The sequence below is a fragment of the Hyperolius riggenbachi genome, chromosome 12, assembly GCF_040937935.1.
Source record: "Hyperolius riggenbachi isolate aHypRig1 chromosome 12, aHypRig1.pri, whole genome shotgun sequence".
In the NCBI taxonomy this organism is placed as follows: Eukaryota; Metazoa; Chordata; class Amphibia; order Anura; family Hyperoliidae; genus Hyperolius; species Hyperolius riggenbachi.
The window spans coordinates 58,849,448-58,863,823 of record NC_090657.1 but is presented as its reverse complement, the minus strand read 5'-3'; the positions used below and the strand labels follow the sequence as shown (position 1 = coordinate 58,863,823).

General features: G+C 46.8%; 1 protein-coding gene across 1 annotated transcript in view; it reads right to left on the bottom strand.

The window, feature by feature from the left end:
- The window catches only part of PCTP (phosphatidylcholine transfer protein), a 72,940-nt gene that overhangs the window by 32,171 nt on the left and 26,393 nt on the right, over nucleotides 1-14,376 (bottom strand). Inside the window, exon 3 of the mRNA XM_068262238.1 lies at nucleotides 5,138-5,255. Within this exon, the coding sequence (XP_068118339.1) occupies nucleotides 5,138-5,255 (118 nt within the window). The remainder of the gene's footprint in view (nucleotides 1-5,137; nucleotides 5,256-14,376) is intronic.

Here is a 14,376-nt window from a genome sequence, read left to right as displayed (position 1 = left end):
GGCAGCGGGGGACCAGAGGATTAGTGAGTGGCTGCGAGGGCACAGGACTGCTGCAGGGGGCTGGTAGAAGCCCCAGGTCAGTAAAACTCATTTTTTTTTCCTGGCTTAAGTGTCCCTTTAAAGGACTCGTGCCTGAGCAGTAGAGCGGAACCGATCGGGTTCAGCGATTTCCGCCTTAACCCGAACAGAAGTCCGCTAGTGCGTCTACACAGGATCACGGTAGGTAAATATTTACCTCGACACACTTGGGGGGACCCGTTCAATTAAACGGCGTGACAGAGAAGGATGGGGGAAGCCTCGATATGATCCAGAGGCTTCCCCTCCCGAGGTAAGTATCCCCTTACGGATTCTCTTGAAAGCACTCCTGATGTGAGAGGGATAGGGAGGCTGCCATATTTATTTCCTTTTAAACAATGCTAACTGCCTGGCTGTGCTGCTGATCCTCTGCCTCTCTAACTTTAAGGCCCCTTTTACTCTAGCAGGGTAAACCTGCGTCGGGTTACCCTATTTTGCCGCAAAAGCATTGAAAGTCTATAGATACTTTAACACTTACAACACTTATTGCCAGAAGTATCGGGGCCGAAGCAAGGGCAACAGCGCATCACAGCAAGTCTATGGACGAGGCACATAATGCAAACGACTGAGCGCAGTGCGGTGCACATGAGCGGACAGACGGCAATCCCAGCGATGTACTTCCTGTCCAGGAGGGAGTACGTCACTGAGCGGGGGGCAGTGCTATGCATATGACCCTGCCCAGGAGGGAGTATGTCACTGAGCGGGGGGCGGTGCTATGCATATCACCCTGCCCAGGAGAGAGAACGTCACTGAGCGGGGGGCGGTGCTATGCCTATGACCCTGCCCAGGAGGGAGTACGTCACTGAGCGGGGGCGGTGCTATGCCTATGACCCTGCCCAGGAGGGAGTGCGTCACTGAGCGGGGGGCGGTACTATGCCTATGACCCTGCCCAGGAGGGAGCGCGTCACTGAGCGGGGGGCAGTACTACGCCTATGACCCTGCCCAGGATGGAGCACGTCACTGAGCGGTGCTACATATATGACCCTGCCCAGGAGGGAGTACGTCACTGAGCGGGGGGCGGTGCTATGCATATGACCCTGCCCATAAGGGTGTACGTCACTGAGTGGGGGCGGTGCTATGCAAATGACCCTGCCCAGGAGGGAGCACATCACTGAGCGGGGGGGGGGGGCGGTGCTATGCATATGACCCTGCCCAGGAGGGAGTACATCACTGAGCAGGGGGTGGTGCTATGCATGTGACCCTGCCCAGGAGGGAGTACGTCACTGAGCAGGGACGGTGCTATGCATATGACTCTGCCCAGGAGGATGCATGTCACTGAGCGGGGGGGCGGTGCTATGCATATGACCCTGCCCCCAGGAGGGAGTATGTCACTGAGCCGTGGCGGTGCTATGCATATGACCCTGCCCAGGAGGTGCACATGAGCAGACAGACGGCAATCCCAGCGATGTACTTCCTGTCCAGGAGGGAGTACGTCACTGAGCGGGGGGCGGTGCTATGCATATGACCCAGCTCAGGAGGGAGTACGTCACTGAGTGGGGGGCGGTGCTATGCATATGACCCTGCCCAGGAGGGAGTACGTCACTGAGCGAGGGGCGGTGCTATGCCTATGACACTGCCCAGGAGGGAGTACGTCACTGAGCGGGGGCGGTGCTATGCCTATGACCCTGCCCAGGACGGAGCACGTCACTGAGCAGGGGGCGGTGCTACGCATATGACCCTGCACAGGTGGGAGTACGTCACTGAGCGGGGGGCGGTGCTACGTATATGACCCTGCCCAGGAGGGAGTACGTCACTGAGCGGGGGCGGTGCTATGCATATGACCCTGCCCAGGAGGGTGTACGTCACTGAGTGGGGGCGGTGCTATGCAAATGACCCTGCCCAGGAGGGAGCACGTCACTGAGCGGGGGGCGGTGCTATGCATATGACCCTGCCCAGGAGGGAGTACGTCACTGAGCGGGGGGCGGTGCTATGCATATGATCCTGCACAGGTGGGAGTACGTCACTGAGCGGGGGGCGGTGCTACGTATATGACCCTGCCCAGGAGGGAGTACGTCACTGAGCGGGGGGCGGTGCTATGCATATGACCCTGCCCAGGAGGGTGTACGTCACTGAGTGGGGGCGGTGCTATGCAAATGACCCTGCCCAGGAGGGAGCACGTCACTGAGCGGGGGGCTGTGCTATGCATATGACCCTGCCCAGGAGGGAGTACGTCACTGAGCGGGGGGCGGTGCTATGCATATGATCCTGCCCAGGAGGGAGCACATCACTGAGCGGGAGTGGTGCTATGCATATGACCCTGCCCAGGAGGGAGTACGTCACTGAGCGGGGGGCGTTGCTCTGCATGTGACCCTGCCCAGGAGGGAGTACGTCACTGAGCGGGGGCGGTGCTATGCATATGACCCTGCCCAGGAGTGAGCATGTCACTGAGCGAGGGGGGGGCGGCGCTATGCATATGACCCGGCCCAGGAGGGAGTTTGTCACTGAGTGGGGGGTGGTGCTATGCATATGACCCTGCCCAGGAGGGAGTACATCACTCAGCGGGGGGTGGTGCTATGCATGTGACCCTGCCCAGGAGGGAGTATGTCACTGAGCAGGGACGGTGCTATGCATATGACCCTGCCCAGGAGGGAGTATGTTACTGAGCGGGGTGCGGTGCTATGCATATGACCCTGCCCAGGAGGGAGTATGTCACTGAGCGGGGGCTGTGCTATGCATATGACCCTGCCCAGAAGGGAGCATGTCACTGAGCGTCAGGGGCGGTGCTATGCATATGACCCTGCCCAGGAGGGAGCATGTCACTGAGCGGGGGGGCGGTGCTATGCATATGACCCTGCCCCCAGGAGGGAGTATGTCACTGAGCGGTGGCAGTGCTATGCATATGACCCTGCCCAGGAGGGAGCAGGTCACTGAGCGGGGGCGGTGCTATGCATATGACCCTGTAGACGCACTCTGCCACAGGTCACGTTTGTCATTTTTTGCATTGAGATGTGGGAGGAGCATCACATTGCCACTGCAATGCAAAAAAAGATGTAAAACCGGCTTTAGCCATAGACCTGAATAAGCATTGCATATCAGGTGCTCAGACTGGCGTCTGATCAGCTGCCGTCAGGTATGTGGTTCCGACACTACTGCGGCTCAGGCTGGTTTCACACCAGAAACCAGTGTCAGCGATGTGGTGGTGCGCACTGCCAAAAACAGGCCTTCTGGAAACACTGCGCTATAGCGTGACGTGCGCTACTGGAACTTCCTGCTTCAGGGATGCGGAAGTGCAGTTAAAATATGCTTCCGCGCATGTGCGCCGCAACAGTGAATTTTTTCAAATCCATGTGTCGCGATAGACTAACATGACTTCCGGGTCCGCGCAGATCACCGCAACTTAACGCAGAAGCTGCGCGCTAACATAGTTCTTGACCTGCGTCGGGGATGCATCGAAAACATCACTTCCGTCGCATCATGCCGTACCATGCAAGTATGAAGGTCTCCATAGACTTTCATTGCCCGGCGGCGGTGGGGTGCGGTAAAAATGCTGCACCGCCCGGTGTGAAAAGGCCCTCAAGAGATCAGCAGGACTGCAAGGTAACTAGTATTGTTTGCAAAAGATGGGTAATCTTGCAGTGCTTGGGCACCTGGACCGATGGAGGGTCACACCCTCTAGTGACTACTGCAAGCTGGGTTGTGCAGCTGGACTTGGTAAACAGCAGAATAAAAACGGGAGAAGGAGCGCTCCGTAATGTGTTATCCTTTAATGAATAAAAAAAAATTGTGCATACAAATTGCACTTACTAGATAAAAAGCTGTTCAAGCGTGTAACTGGGCTGTGAAAGCCCTTCCTGCAGCAACCGGATGGTGGTAGCCTGGGGACGGCTTTAGCCAGTAGCTATCCGGGTCTGGATGGTAAAGGACCAGAGGTATCCTCCGTGGTGCTGGACGTTTGCTGGATAATGTCACAACGCGTTTCGGCGTGTCCACACTTTCGTCGGGTAACACGTTCAAACAGCTTTTTATCTAGTAAGTGCAATTTGTATGCGCATTATTTTTATTCATTAAAGCATAACACACTACGTAGCGCTCCTTCTCCCGTTTGTAACTATTATTGTTTAAGAGGAAATAAATATGGCAGCCCCCATATCCCTCTTATGTCAGGTATCCTTTACTGTATTTCACTATTTTTCACTGGAGATACCCAGTTAAGTGTACCACGGTGGGGCGGGCACGCGCAGCCAGGCAGCACATGCCGAAGACATCAGGACCCCATACAGAAGAACGAGGAGGCAGAGAACTGCGCCGAGGGAGCCATCAGGCCGGAGGAGGCTGGAGGAAGGCCCAAGTATGTAGGAATTTTTTTTTATTACATCTCTGGCTTCCTTTATAATCCGAACATTTGTATAGCGCCTTTCTCCTGTTGGACTCAAAGCGCTCGAGCTGCAGCCACTGGGATGCGTTTAAGAGGCCACCCAGCAGTGTTAGGGAGTCTTGCCTTGAACACCTTACTAAATAGGTACTGACCCTAGCCAAGATTCGAACCCTGGTCTCCCATGTCAAAGGCGGTGCCCTTAACCAGTACCCTATTTTTAAGCCCTGAAGATGTGGAACTGCCAGCATTTTTTACAGACGGCCTGCTTACAACAGAAGAAACTTGCAATATCACTCATAGGTTCAAAAAGCAGGGCCCATAATGCATCACTTCCAGACAGCAAATTGTTCCTTTACAGTATGCCCTTGTAAGCCAGGCAGACATCCAGACCTGATGGTTTATAGCACATTTGAACAGAGCCAGTTAATCCAATCCAGTCTATGTTGGTTTCCATAAGATTTGGATTTGTATAACTCAGACCCAGATTTACCTCACAGGAGCTTACAGGCACAGATCTCTTGCCACCATTATTGGGATAATTCCTCTCGCTCGCTGTAATTGGTGTTCAGCCAAGTGGGAGGGCCATAAAATGTCCTCACTATTTGTGACCACCCAGAGGCCATACTAGAGTTCCGTAGGACACTGCAAGCTAGGGACACAACCAGTAACACCCAACAGAACTCCTCACTCAAGATTTGGCAGGAACTAGGCAGTAATCGAGAGTTATAATGTGAGCTTGGTACAAACCTTTCCAATACTGGTCCCACTTCTTCCTGTAGTCCAGGTCCATGTAGACATCTGCACACAGGTCCGCCGGACAGTCCGCCAGATTCCCGTAGATCTTGTATTGGTACAGGCCTGTTTGCTGCAATACAAGAGATGTGGCTTAGCATCCTAACAGTGGTTTAACAAATCTCTAGAACCAATTCCCCTCTCTTCCACATGCCCAGCTCTTCTACCCCCAGCTGACAGAAATATGAGCTGTCCAACCACTAAACCTTCCCCCCATTATACTCACCTACAAGAGCCCCAATTTGGGGGAAAGCTTGAGAGGCAGGCCAACACTGCCCCATCCTACAACTCCCCACACCACATCCCACGTGGTCCACCCAACCTATGCCAGAACGAAACTGGAGACAGGAACAGTGGCTGTAATAAAGCATGGTTTGCAAACAATTGGCTTTGGTGGACTTTTTTAACTGACAACTATTTCCTCAGGAACCATAGGGAGTGTCATTCTCCCCAGTTTCTCCCCCTCCCCCATTACCTCTTCATGGATCAGAACAAGCCTGCAAATGAAAATGTCACCGATCTCCCGACAGACCACTGGACAAACTAAACAGAACAATGATTTCAGCCAGATAAGAGCCAAAGTATGGGACGTTTATCCCTTCAGAGCTTAAAGTGGATCCGAGATAAACTTTTACTCATTGCATAATTGTGTTCCTTTCATATAGTTTACAGGGCATTCCTCAAGCCAAATACTTTTTTTGTTTTGTTTTAATACTCTAATTCCCTATAAACTAAACAAGCCTCGCCCACAGCTTCAGAGTGCCTTGGCATTCTCAGACTCGTTGCAAGGGCTTACAGTAGCTCAGTCTGGGCAGGAGGAGGTTACTAGCCAGAGATTTCAGGGCGGTGGGGAGGAGGGAGGGGGAGAGGGGATTGAGCGGAGGGCTGCAGATGCTATCAGCTTGCCTGTGTGTAATGCGACAAACAGAACATGGCTGCCCTCATTGCATCACAGGAATAAATAATCATAAACTGTTGAAGCTGTTTGCAGCTAGATATGCTATGTAAACTATCTAAACCAGGGGTGCCCGCACATTTTTTCAGCTCGCGAGCTACTTTACAACTTGCCGAGTCCAGGAGATCTACCAACATTTCAAATGTTGCAGATTCCCCCCCTCCCCCCATCATAAACAGCCCCCAGGTACAAGTGCCTTCAGTATATGTAGCTAGGTATAGGTCCCTTCATTATAGGTTGCCAGGTATAGGTCCCTTTGCTAGATATAGGTCCCTTCAGTATAGGTAGCCAGGTATAGGTGGTAGTTGGGTATAGATGCCTTCAGTATAGGTAGCCAGGTAGATGCGCCTTCAGTGTAGGTAGCCAGGTAGATGCGCCTTCAGTGTAGGTAGCCAGGTAGATGTGCCTTCAGTGTAGGTAGCCAGGTAGATGTGCCTTCAGTGTAGGTAGCCAGGTAGATGTGCCTTCAGTGTAGGTAGCCAGGTAGATGTGCCTTCAGTGTAGGTAGCCAGGTAGATGCGCCTTCAGTGTAGGTAGCCAGGTAGATGCGCCTTCAGTGTAGGTAGCCAGGTAGATGTGCCTTCAGTGTAGGTAGCCAGGTAGATGTGCCTTCAGTGTAGGTAGCCAGGTAGATGTGCTTTCAGTGTAGGTAGCCAGGTAGATGTGCCTTCAGTGTAGGTAGCCAGGTAGATGCGCCTTCAGTGTAGGTAGCCAGGTAGATGTGCCTTCAGTGTAGGTAGCCAGGTAGATGTGCCTTCAGTGTAGGTAGCCAGGTAGATGTGCCTTCAGTGTAGGTAGCCAGGTAGATGTGCCTTCAGTGTAGGTAGCCAGGTAGATGTGCCTTCAGTGTAGGTAGCCAGGTAGATGTGCCTTCAGTGTAGGTAGCCAGGTAGATGCGCCTTCAGTGTAGGTAGCCAGGTAGATGCGCCTTCAGTGTAGGTAGCCAGGTAGATGTGCCTTCAGTGTAGGTAGCCAGGTAGATGTGCCTTCAGTGTAGGTAGCCAGGTAGATGTGCTTTCAGTGTAGGTAGCCAGGTAGATGTGCCTTCAGTGTAGGTAGCCAGGTAGATGTGCCTTCAGTGTAGGTAGCCAGGTAGATGTGCCTTCAGTGTAGGTGCCACTTACCTCCCTCCAGCGGCAGTGTCTGGGGCTCGTCCTTGTCGTCCTATTCAGCCGCAGCAGGCTGGCTTGCAGAGCGGTGGCTGAGGGAACGCTCCAGTGGGGGGCGGCGGGCAGCGTGCGTGGATACTGTCAGGTTTTCAGATAATCAGAAATCAACAGAGATTTTTAATTGGGTAAAAACATAATTAATGTCCTTTAAAGATGTAGCCTTATAGGATTATATGGTTTATTATAGATATTAGCAATTGTATTCTGATTTATATTATATATGCATGCATGTTTGATTTATCATCTGGATTGTAAGAAATAGATTTCTTTATACTGATTTATATCAAATGTAATTCTGACTCAAAAAGAAAAGCAAAGAGTTTATTTTACTCTAAGTTCAGACTGCTGACAAAATGTTGATCAATATATACGTGACTATTCTTAATCTTTAGGCAAATCTTAAAAGTTTACTTTGTCTTGGACAATATTTAAGCCAAGTGTCCTTGTTTACAGTCCAAGGTACAAGCTGGCCAGAGACAGCTTGGAGTTAGCAAGGTGAAAATTCTGATATAGAATTTCTTATAATCTTATCAGGAATTCTATATATGTATGTCATATATAGTAATGTAATAAGCATTATGTTTATATTTTATATAGTTAAGTGGATAGTATATGGAGCTGATATATTTAAATATCATATATCAGCTTATGCTCGATTCCAACCATTTTCCCCAGAGAAGGTTTTCTACAGAACTTGCATATGTGTTCTAGTTATAATCATTAACTCTGTAGCTAGCCACACTCAAGAGCCATATTTGCTGGGATAAACATTCTTGGATTATAAATGGTTGTTCTCAAACAGAGTCATAACTTGTTGTTGACCAGCCGAATTTGCCCAAAGAGCTAGTATTGACCAGTTTTATGTGTTAAGGAATTAAAAGAAAGGACCCTTTAATGAATTGTCAACATAGTTTTGAACATAGTATTAACAGGTCAATAGGTTATTATTTTATTTTGGAATAATATATCTTATACGAATGTGCCCCCTGCTGGAGGAAATTACACATTCAGAAATAATGTCACATGATTTATATAAAGCTGATAGTTAAATGAGCTAGTTAAATAGAAATTTGAAAGATTACGCCCACCAACTCCAATTGGATCTTAGCTAATCCATGGAGGTTGGATTATTGATAAGAGGAAACATAAATAATGAGTGCATTGGACACTCGAGACACACTCTCACCCTTTCAAAAGAAAAGGGACACTCTCCTATGAAAGACACACACTCTCAACCTCTGAAAGAAGGGATCCCAGACTCTCACGCCCTACCGGCCTTGAGGCCACTCCCAGATCGGGTTAGCAGTGCAGGCCTGGCAAGATTCCTTACTCCATTTTATTGGTAACTATAAATTTTTAATTATATCAAAGCCAACTAAGTTAGGGGCTTGGATTTTCAATGATTATATACCTAGTATAGAATACCCTGAACATGTCACCTTCCTGGAATTGTAACTAGGGATATCCGTGTTTGATTTGGGTTCATTTTTTCTCTACATTTTATATTAATGTATGTTTTTCCTCCAAGCTTATAACTTGTTAGAGAGAGATAAAAGATTGGTTGACATATAAGGGTTTCATTTACAGATCAGGTCATAATTGCATAATTTCATATTTTTTTCCTTTGATTTAAAATCAAATTCTTTTTATAAAATAAGTGTTTACAGATTAGTAAACTTTAAACTTGTTTTATATATTGAGGTTTTTAGACCAGCTAGATCTGCTTCCATATTTTTCCCTTGTTAGATTGTGCATTGCAATCAAGCCTTGCAAATAAGATAAAATGTCTGCCATCTTGTGGTTACACAGCCTATTGTGATTGATTGATTTTATTGGTTAATATCTGTGGTCGACTTTGCTCTAGAGCGTATAGTCAGCTTATACCGAGAAGTACCTCTGGTTATTATTATTTGTGGTTATTGTTTGATTCGTATTATTTGACTTGTAATCATTCTGTCAACTTTTATATATTTAATAAATTAATTATTTTAAAAGTAAAGAGTTGTCCTGACTTTTCACTCTTTGTACCAGTAGCTTGAGAAAATCGCTATAAGAACTTAAGGTTGGGCGTTTTAATATAATAAGACTCCTCCCATTATTTTTGTAGGAGGCCTTAGTTTTTAATTTTATACATACGGTTATAGTTTATATAATCGTATCGTATAAACGCCTGACAATATATTGTGCCCGGTGCCGCCCCCAGCCATGATGTCACAGCCGCGCCGCCTCTCTCCATCCTGCCTTCCTATTGGCTAGCGGCCAGCAGCACAATTTGATGGGAGCTGCCTGCCGCTAAATTTTATGTGACGCAGCTACATGGCCGCGATCTACCAAATAGGCGGTCCTATTGCCCACCCCAGATCTAAACGTTAGATAAGATATATAGACAAGTTAAAAAAAGTGCATAAACGCTCTACCCCCATATTAACACATACCAGTCGGTGCAGGATCTAGAGAGCCAGTCCTTTAGCATAAACCATGGAAAAAGGATCCGCAAACCAGACTTGGCTTGGTGAAAAAATGTCTGTTCTTTATTAGAAAATTCCACATGACAAAAAGTAGTGCAATAAAATCACAGGATCGACTAACGCGTATCGGCCTACAATCTGCCCTTAGTCATAGTCGACTATGACTAAGGGCAGATTGTAGGCCCGATACGCATTAGTCGATCCTGTGATTTTATTGCACTACTTTTTGTCATGTGGAATTTTCTAATAAAGAACAGACATTTTTTCACCAAGCCAAGTCTGGTCTGCGGATCCTTTTTCCATGATATAGACACGTTACTTGTCATAGTTTAGTTTTTCATCTCAGATCCGCTTTAAAGCTTGACCCCGAGCATCACACAACGCCATTGTTCTCGCTGCTCCCCCACCCGCCGGAAGCTTTACGTCACAAGCCGCTCGTCGTCCCTCCACATACTTTCTGCAGTGAGAGAAAAATGGACACCTTATGGCATGAGAATATTTGAGTAAAAGACACAACTTCCCACACCTCCAGTCACAGTGCCACCACACTTCCAGTCATGCTCCTACTTCACCTCTAATCACAGCCCCACCACACTTCCAGCATGTCCCCCAACCACACCTCTAGTCCCAACCCCAGTCATGACCTCACCAAATCTTTAATCCCACCCCAACCAACATCAAGTCCTTCTTCCATCACCAGTCATACCCCCAACACATATTTAATCCCACCCCAACCACACATCAAGTCAGGCCTCCGCCACACCTCCAGTGGTGCCCCTAGTACACCACCAGTCATGCCCCCACCACATCTTTAATCCTACCCCATCGACCAGCCATACCCCCACCACATCCACCAGTCATGCTCCAACCACATCTTTAATCCTACCCCATCGATCAGTCATACCCCCACCACATCCACCAGTCATGCCCCCACCACATCTTTAATCCCACCCCATCCACCAGTCATGCCCACACCACATCCACCAGTCATGCCCCCACCACACCTTTAATCCCACCCCATCCTTAATCCCACTGAATCCACCAGTCATGCCCCCTCCACATCTTTAATCTCACCTCAACCACATCTTAAGTCACTACTCCCACCTTCACCCATTTCTAATGGGGTAAAATACCATGGAAGAATAGGAAATCAGCCTAAAGACGCAGCAAGTAGAGCCTGTCAAACACAAGGGCGATCTAATGACGACATCCCACGCTAGTGTGAACCCCGCCAATGAATTCCAGTGTACGTCCATCTCTCACCATGCAAAACCATTCAACGTTAGTGCGGACCTAGCCTTCATCTACCACAAACCACAAACACCAGTGAAGGTTTATAGGTGGTGTTGGACAGCATATCGTAAACCACTAACCTTGTGGTCCTAAAATGAACCACAAATACATCTTCTTACTGAAAAGCTTGTGTACCTGCACATTATTAGGAACACTTGTATGGGATTTCCAGGACCCCAGAAGCCCTTTGGAAAGCTGAAGAATGCTCTGACGTCAATAAAAAGATTTACTGCAGACGTTTATGGGGGGGGTTCGTGAACTTTGCTTATTCATCCCACCCGCTGTGGCATCCATTGCTGCTTTTCCAAGAAAGACGTGTTTTCACCCAACATCGTCCTTCTGCAAAACAGATCAGCTGGATTTTTATGGGGTACAGCGGCCTTGTAACAGGAAGCTGCAGAATCCACCGCTGAATGGAAATGTAGACGGCTTTTTGCAGAGTTTTCATTTTTGTTTTTGTTACCATGATCACAAGTTTCTAAAACGGCCATTGAATATAGATTTTCTAGTCATTTATCCGTAATCCTGTAAAAAGCTCAGCTGAAAGTAGCAATGCTTTCTAGCCCCGTGCAGCATTCGGTGGTAGAGTTTGTTTTTAAAGGAGACCTAAAGTTGGAGATATGTGGAAGCTGCCATATGTATTTTGAGGTCAAACATAAAAAAAAAGTTAAATACCTGACCACTTCTTTGATCCATGGTGGACGCCATCCGCGCCCTCTGTTTCATTACACCTGGTCCCCTGCTTTTTTATCGGCCCCCGGTCAGGTCCCGACCCTACCCCATGGGTCAGGTTATCTTTCCCCGCACAATATAGCCGCCAAAGCTTGCCGCAGCTGCACAGTCCGCACATTATAGGGCCTCCTCCCGAAGCGCCCAATGTACGCACAGGTTACAGCCGGGAGTGATGATGTGGTGGGAGGAGGCGGCCATATTGTGCGGGGAAAGATAATCCGGGGTAGGTTCAGGATCCGACCAGGTGGCGGTAGCAGAGTGGAGACCAGGTGGAATGAAACAGAGGGTGCAGATGGTGTCCTCTGTGGATAAAAAAAGTGGTCAGGTATTGAACTTTTTTTAATTTTTGACCTTGTAAGTCCTTTAACCACTTTGTCCTCCTTGACGTATAAAAATGTCAAGGAGGACAGGCGCGCTCCCGCGGCCGAGCGCGCGTGCACGCACACTCCCGGCCGCGAATTCGGGAGCCACGGAATCAATGTATCGGGCTATGGAGCCCGATCACTGATTCCTCTCCCCCGCTGAAAAAGCGACAGCTTCTCTCGGAAGCTTCGCTCTTTCTGAAGCTGTGTCCCTCTAAGCGTACATTGTACACTTAGAGTGACTTCATGTAAACAAACTCGAGATTGCCATCTTGTGGCCAAAAAGTAAAAACTACAAGTAAATGTAAAAAAAACATTACAATACACAAATATTTCCCCAAATAAAACACTTTTATATCCCACCCTCCCAAAAATGCCCACATAAAATGTTTAATAAAAAAAAAAAAAAACACATTACTATAAAAAAAAACCACATAAATATTTACCTAAGGGTCTAAAGTTTTTAAATATCTATGTAAAGATGAAATATTTCTCTCTATTTTTTCTTTATAAGCTTGTAAATAGTGATGTATGCAAAACGGAAAAAATGCTCTTTTATTTCCAAATAAAATATTGTCGCGATACATTGTGATAGGGACATAATTTAAATGGTGAAATAACCGTGACAAATGGGCAATTACAATACGTGGGTTTTAATTATGGAGGCATGTATTATTTTAAAACAATAATGGCCGAAAACTGACAAATAATGAATTTTTTCATTCTTTTTTCTTATTCTTCCTGTTAAAATGCATTTACAGTAAAGTGGCTCTTAGCAAAATGTACCCCCCAAAGAAAGCGTAATTGGTGGCGGAAAAAACAAGATATAGATCAGTTCATTGTGATAAGTAGTGATAAAGTTATAGGCTAATGAATGGGAGGTGAACATTGCTCGGATGCATAAGCTGAAAACGACTGAGATGTTAAGTGGTTAAAGAGACACTGAAGCGAAAAAAAAATTATGATATTATGATTTGTATGTGTAGTACAGCTTAGAAATAAAACATTAAGATCAGATACATCAGTCTAATTGTTTCCAGTACAGGAAGATTTGAGAAACTCCAGTTGTTATCTCTATGCAAACAAGCCATTAAGCTCTCCGACTAAGTTAGTCCTGGAGAGGGTTGTTATCTGACTTTTATTATCTCAACTGTTCCTGGACCATTTACTTTTCCTCTGCTAGAGGAGAGGTCATTAGTTCACAGACTGCTCTGAAAGAATCATTTTGAATGCTGAGTGTTGTGTAATCTGCACATATTATAGAATAATGCAATGTTAGAAAAAACACTATATACCTGAAAATAAAAGTATGAGAATATTTTCTTTGCTGCTAATCTTCTAGTAATTATTCATAGTACACAACCAATTCATTATATCATATTTTTTTTTCGCTTCAGTGTCTCTTTAAACAATACAAGTTGCCTGGCAGTCCTGCTGATCATTCTAGCATCAGTGGTGTCTCAATCACACACCTGAAACAAGCATGTGGCTAATCTAATCAGATTCCAATCAGTACACCTGAACTACATGCATGTTCAGGGTCTATGGCTAAGTAGTATTTTAGAGGCAGAGGATCAGCAGGATAGGCAATGTGCATAAATATGTCAGCTTCTATATTCTTCTGACTTCAAGTGTCCTTCAACCACTTACTTCTATCTGGACAGATATATCCGTCCAGATTGAAAATACGGTGGTTTATCCATTTATCCATCCATCCATTGTTGTTGCTGTGGGCGCATGCGCACACTCCTGCCACTCATTCACAGCAGGATTTACATGTCTGCGATTAGTGCAGGGGAACATGTGTTCCCCAAGCTAATCAAAGTGCTGGTTAATGAATAAACATGCATCGAATAATGAGGCATGTTGATTCATAAAAGTGAAACTACCAAATATAGTTTAAAAAAAAATGTTCACATTCTGGTGACTTCCATGAGAGTGTATAGGGCCATCTAGTAGACAAATAGTGAAAGGAAATTACCAAACATAAAAACATGTTAAATAAAAAGTGACAGTTTAAAATAAATACATAAATAGTTATCTTGGGGTCTGTGCTTTTTTTTTAACCACTTCAGCCTATCTGGACGACTATAGTCATCCAGATAGGTGCTGCTTAAGTCTAACTGGATGTGCATACCCGTCTAGTGTTAAAGCGGCGGGTGTTTGCGCGACCCCCACACTTACCCAGCGGAATTTCCGTGTCAGCAATTGAGGA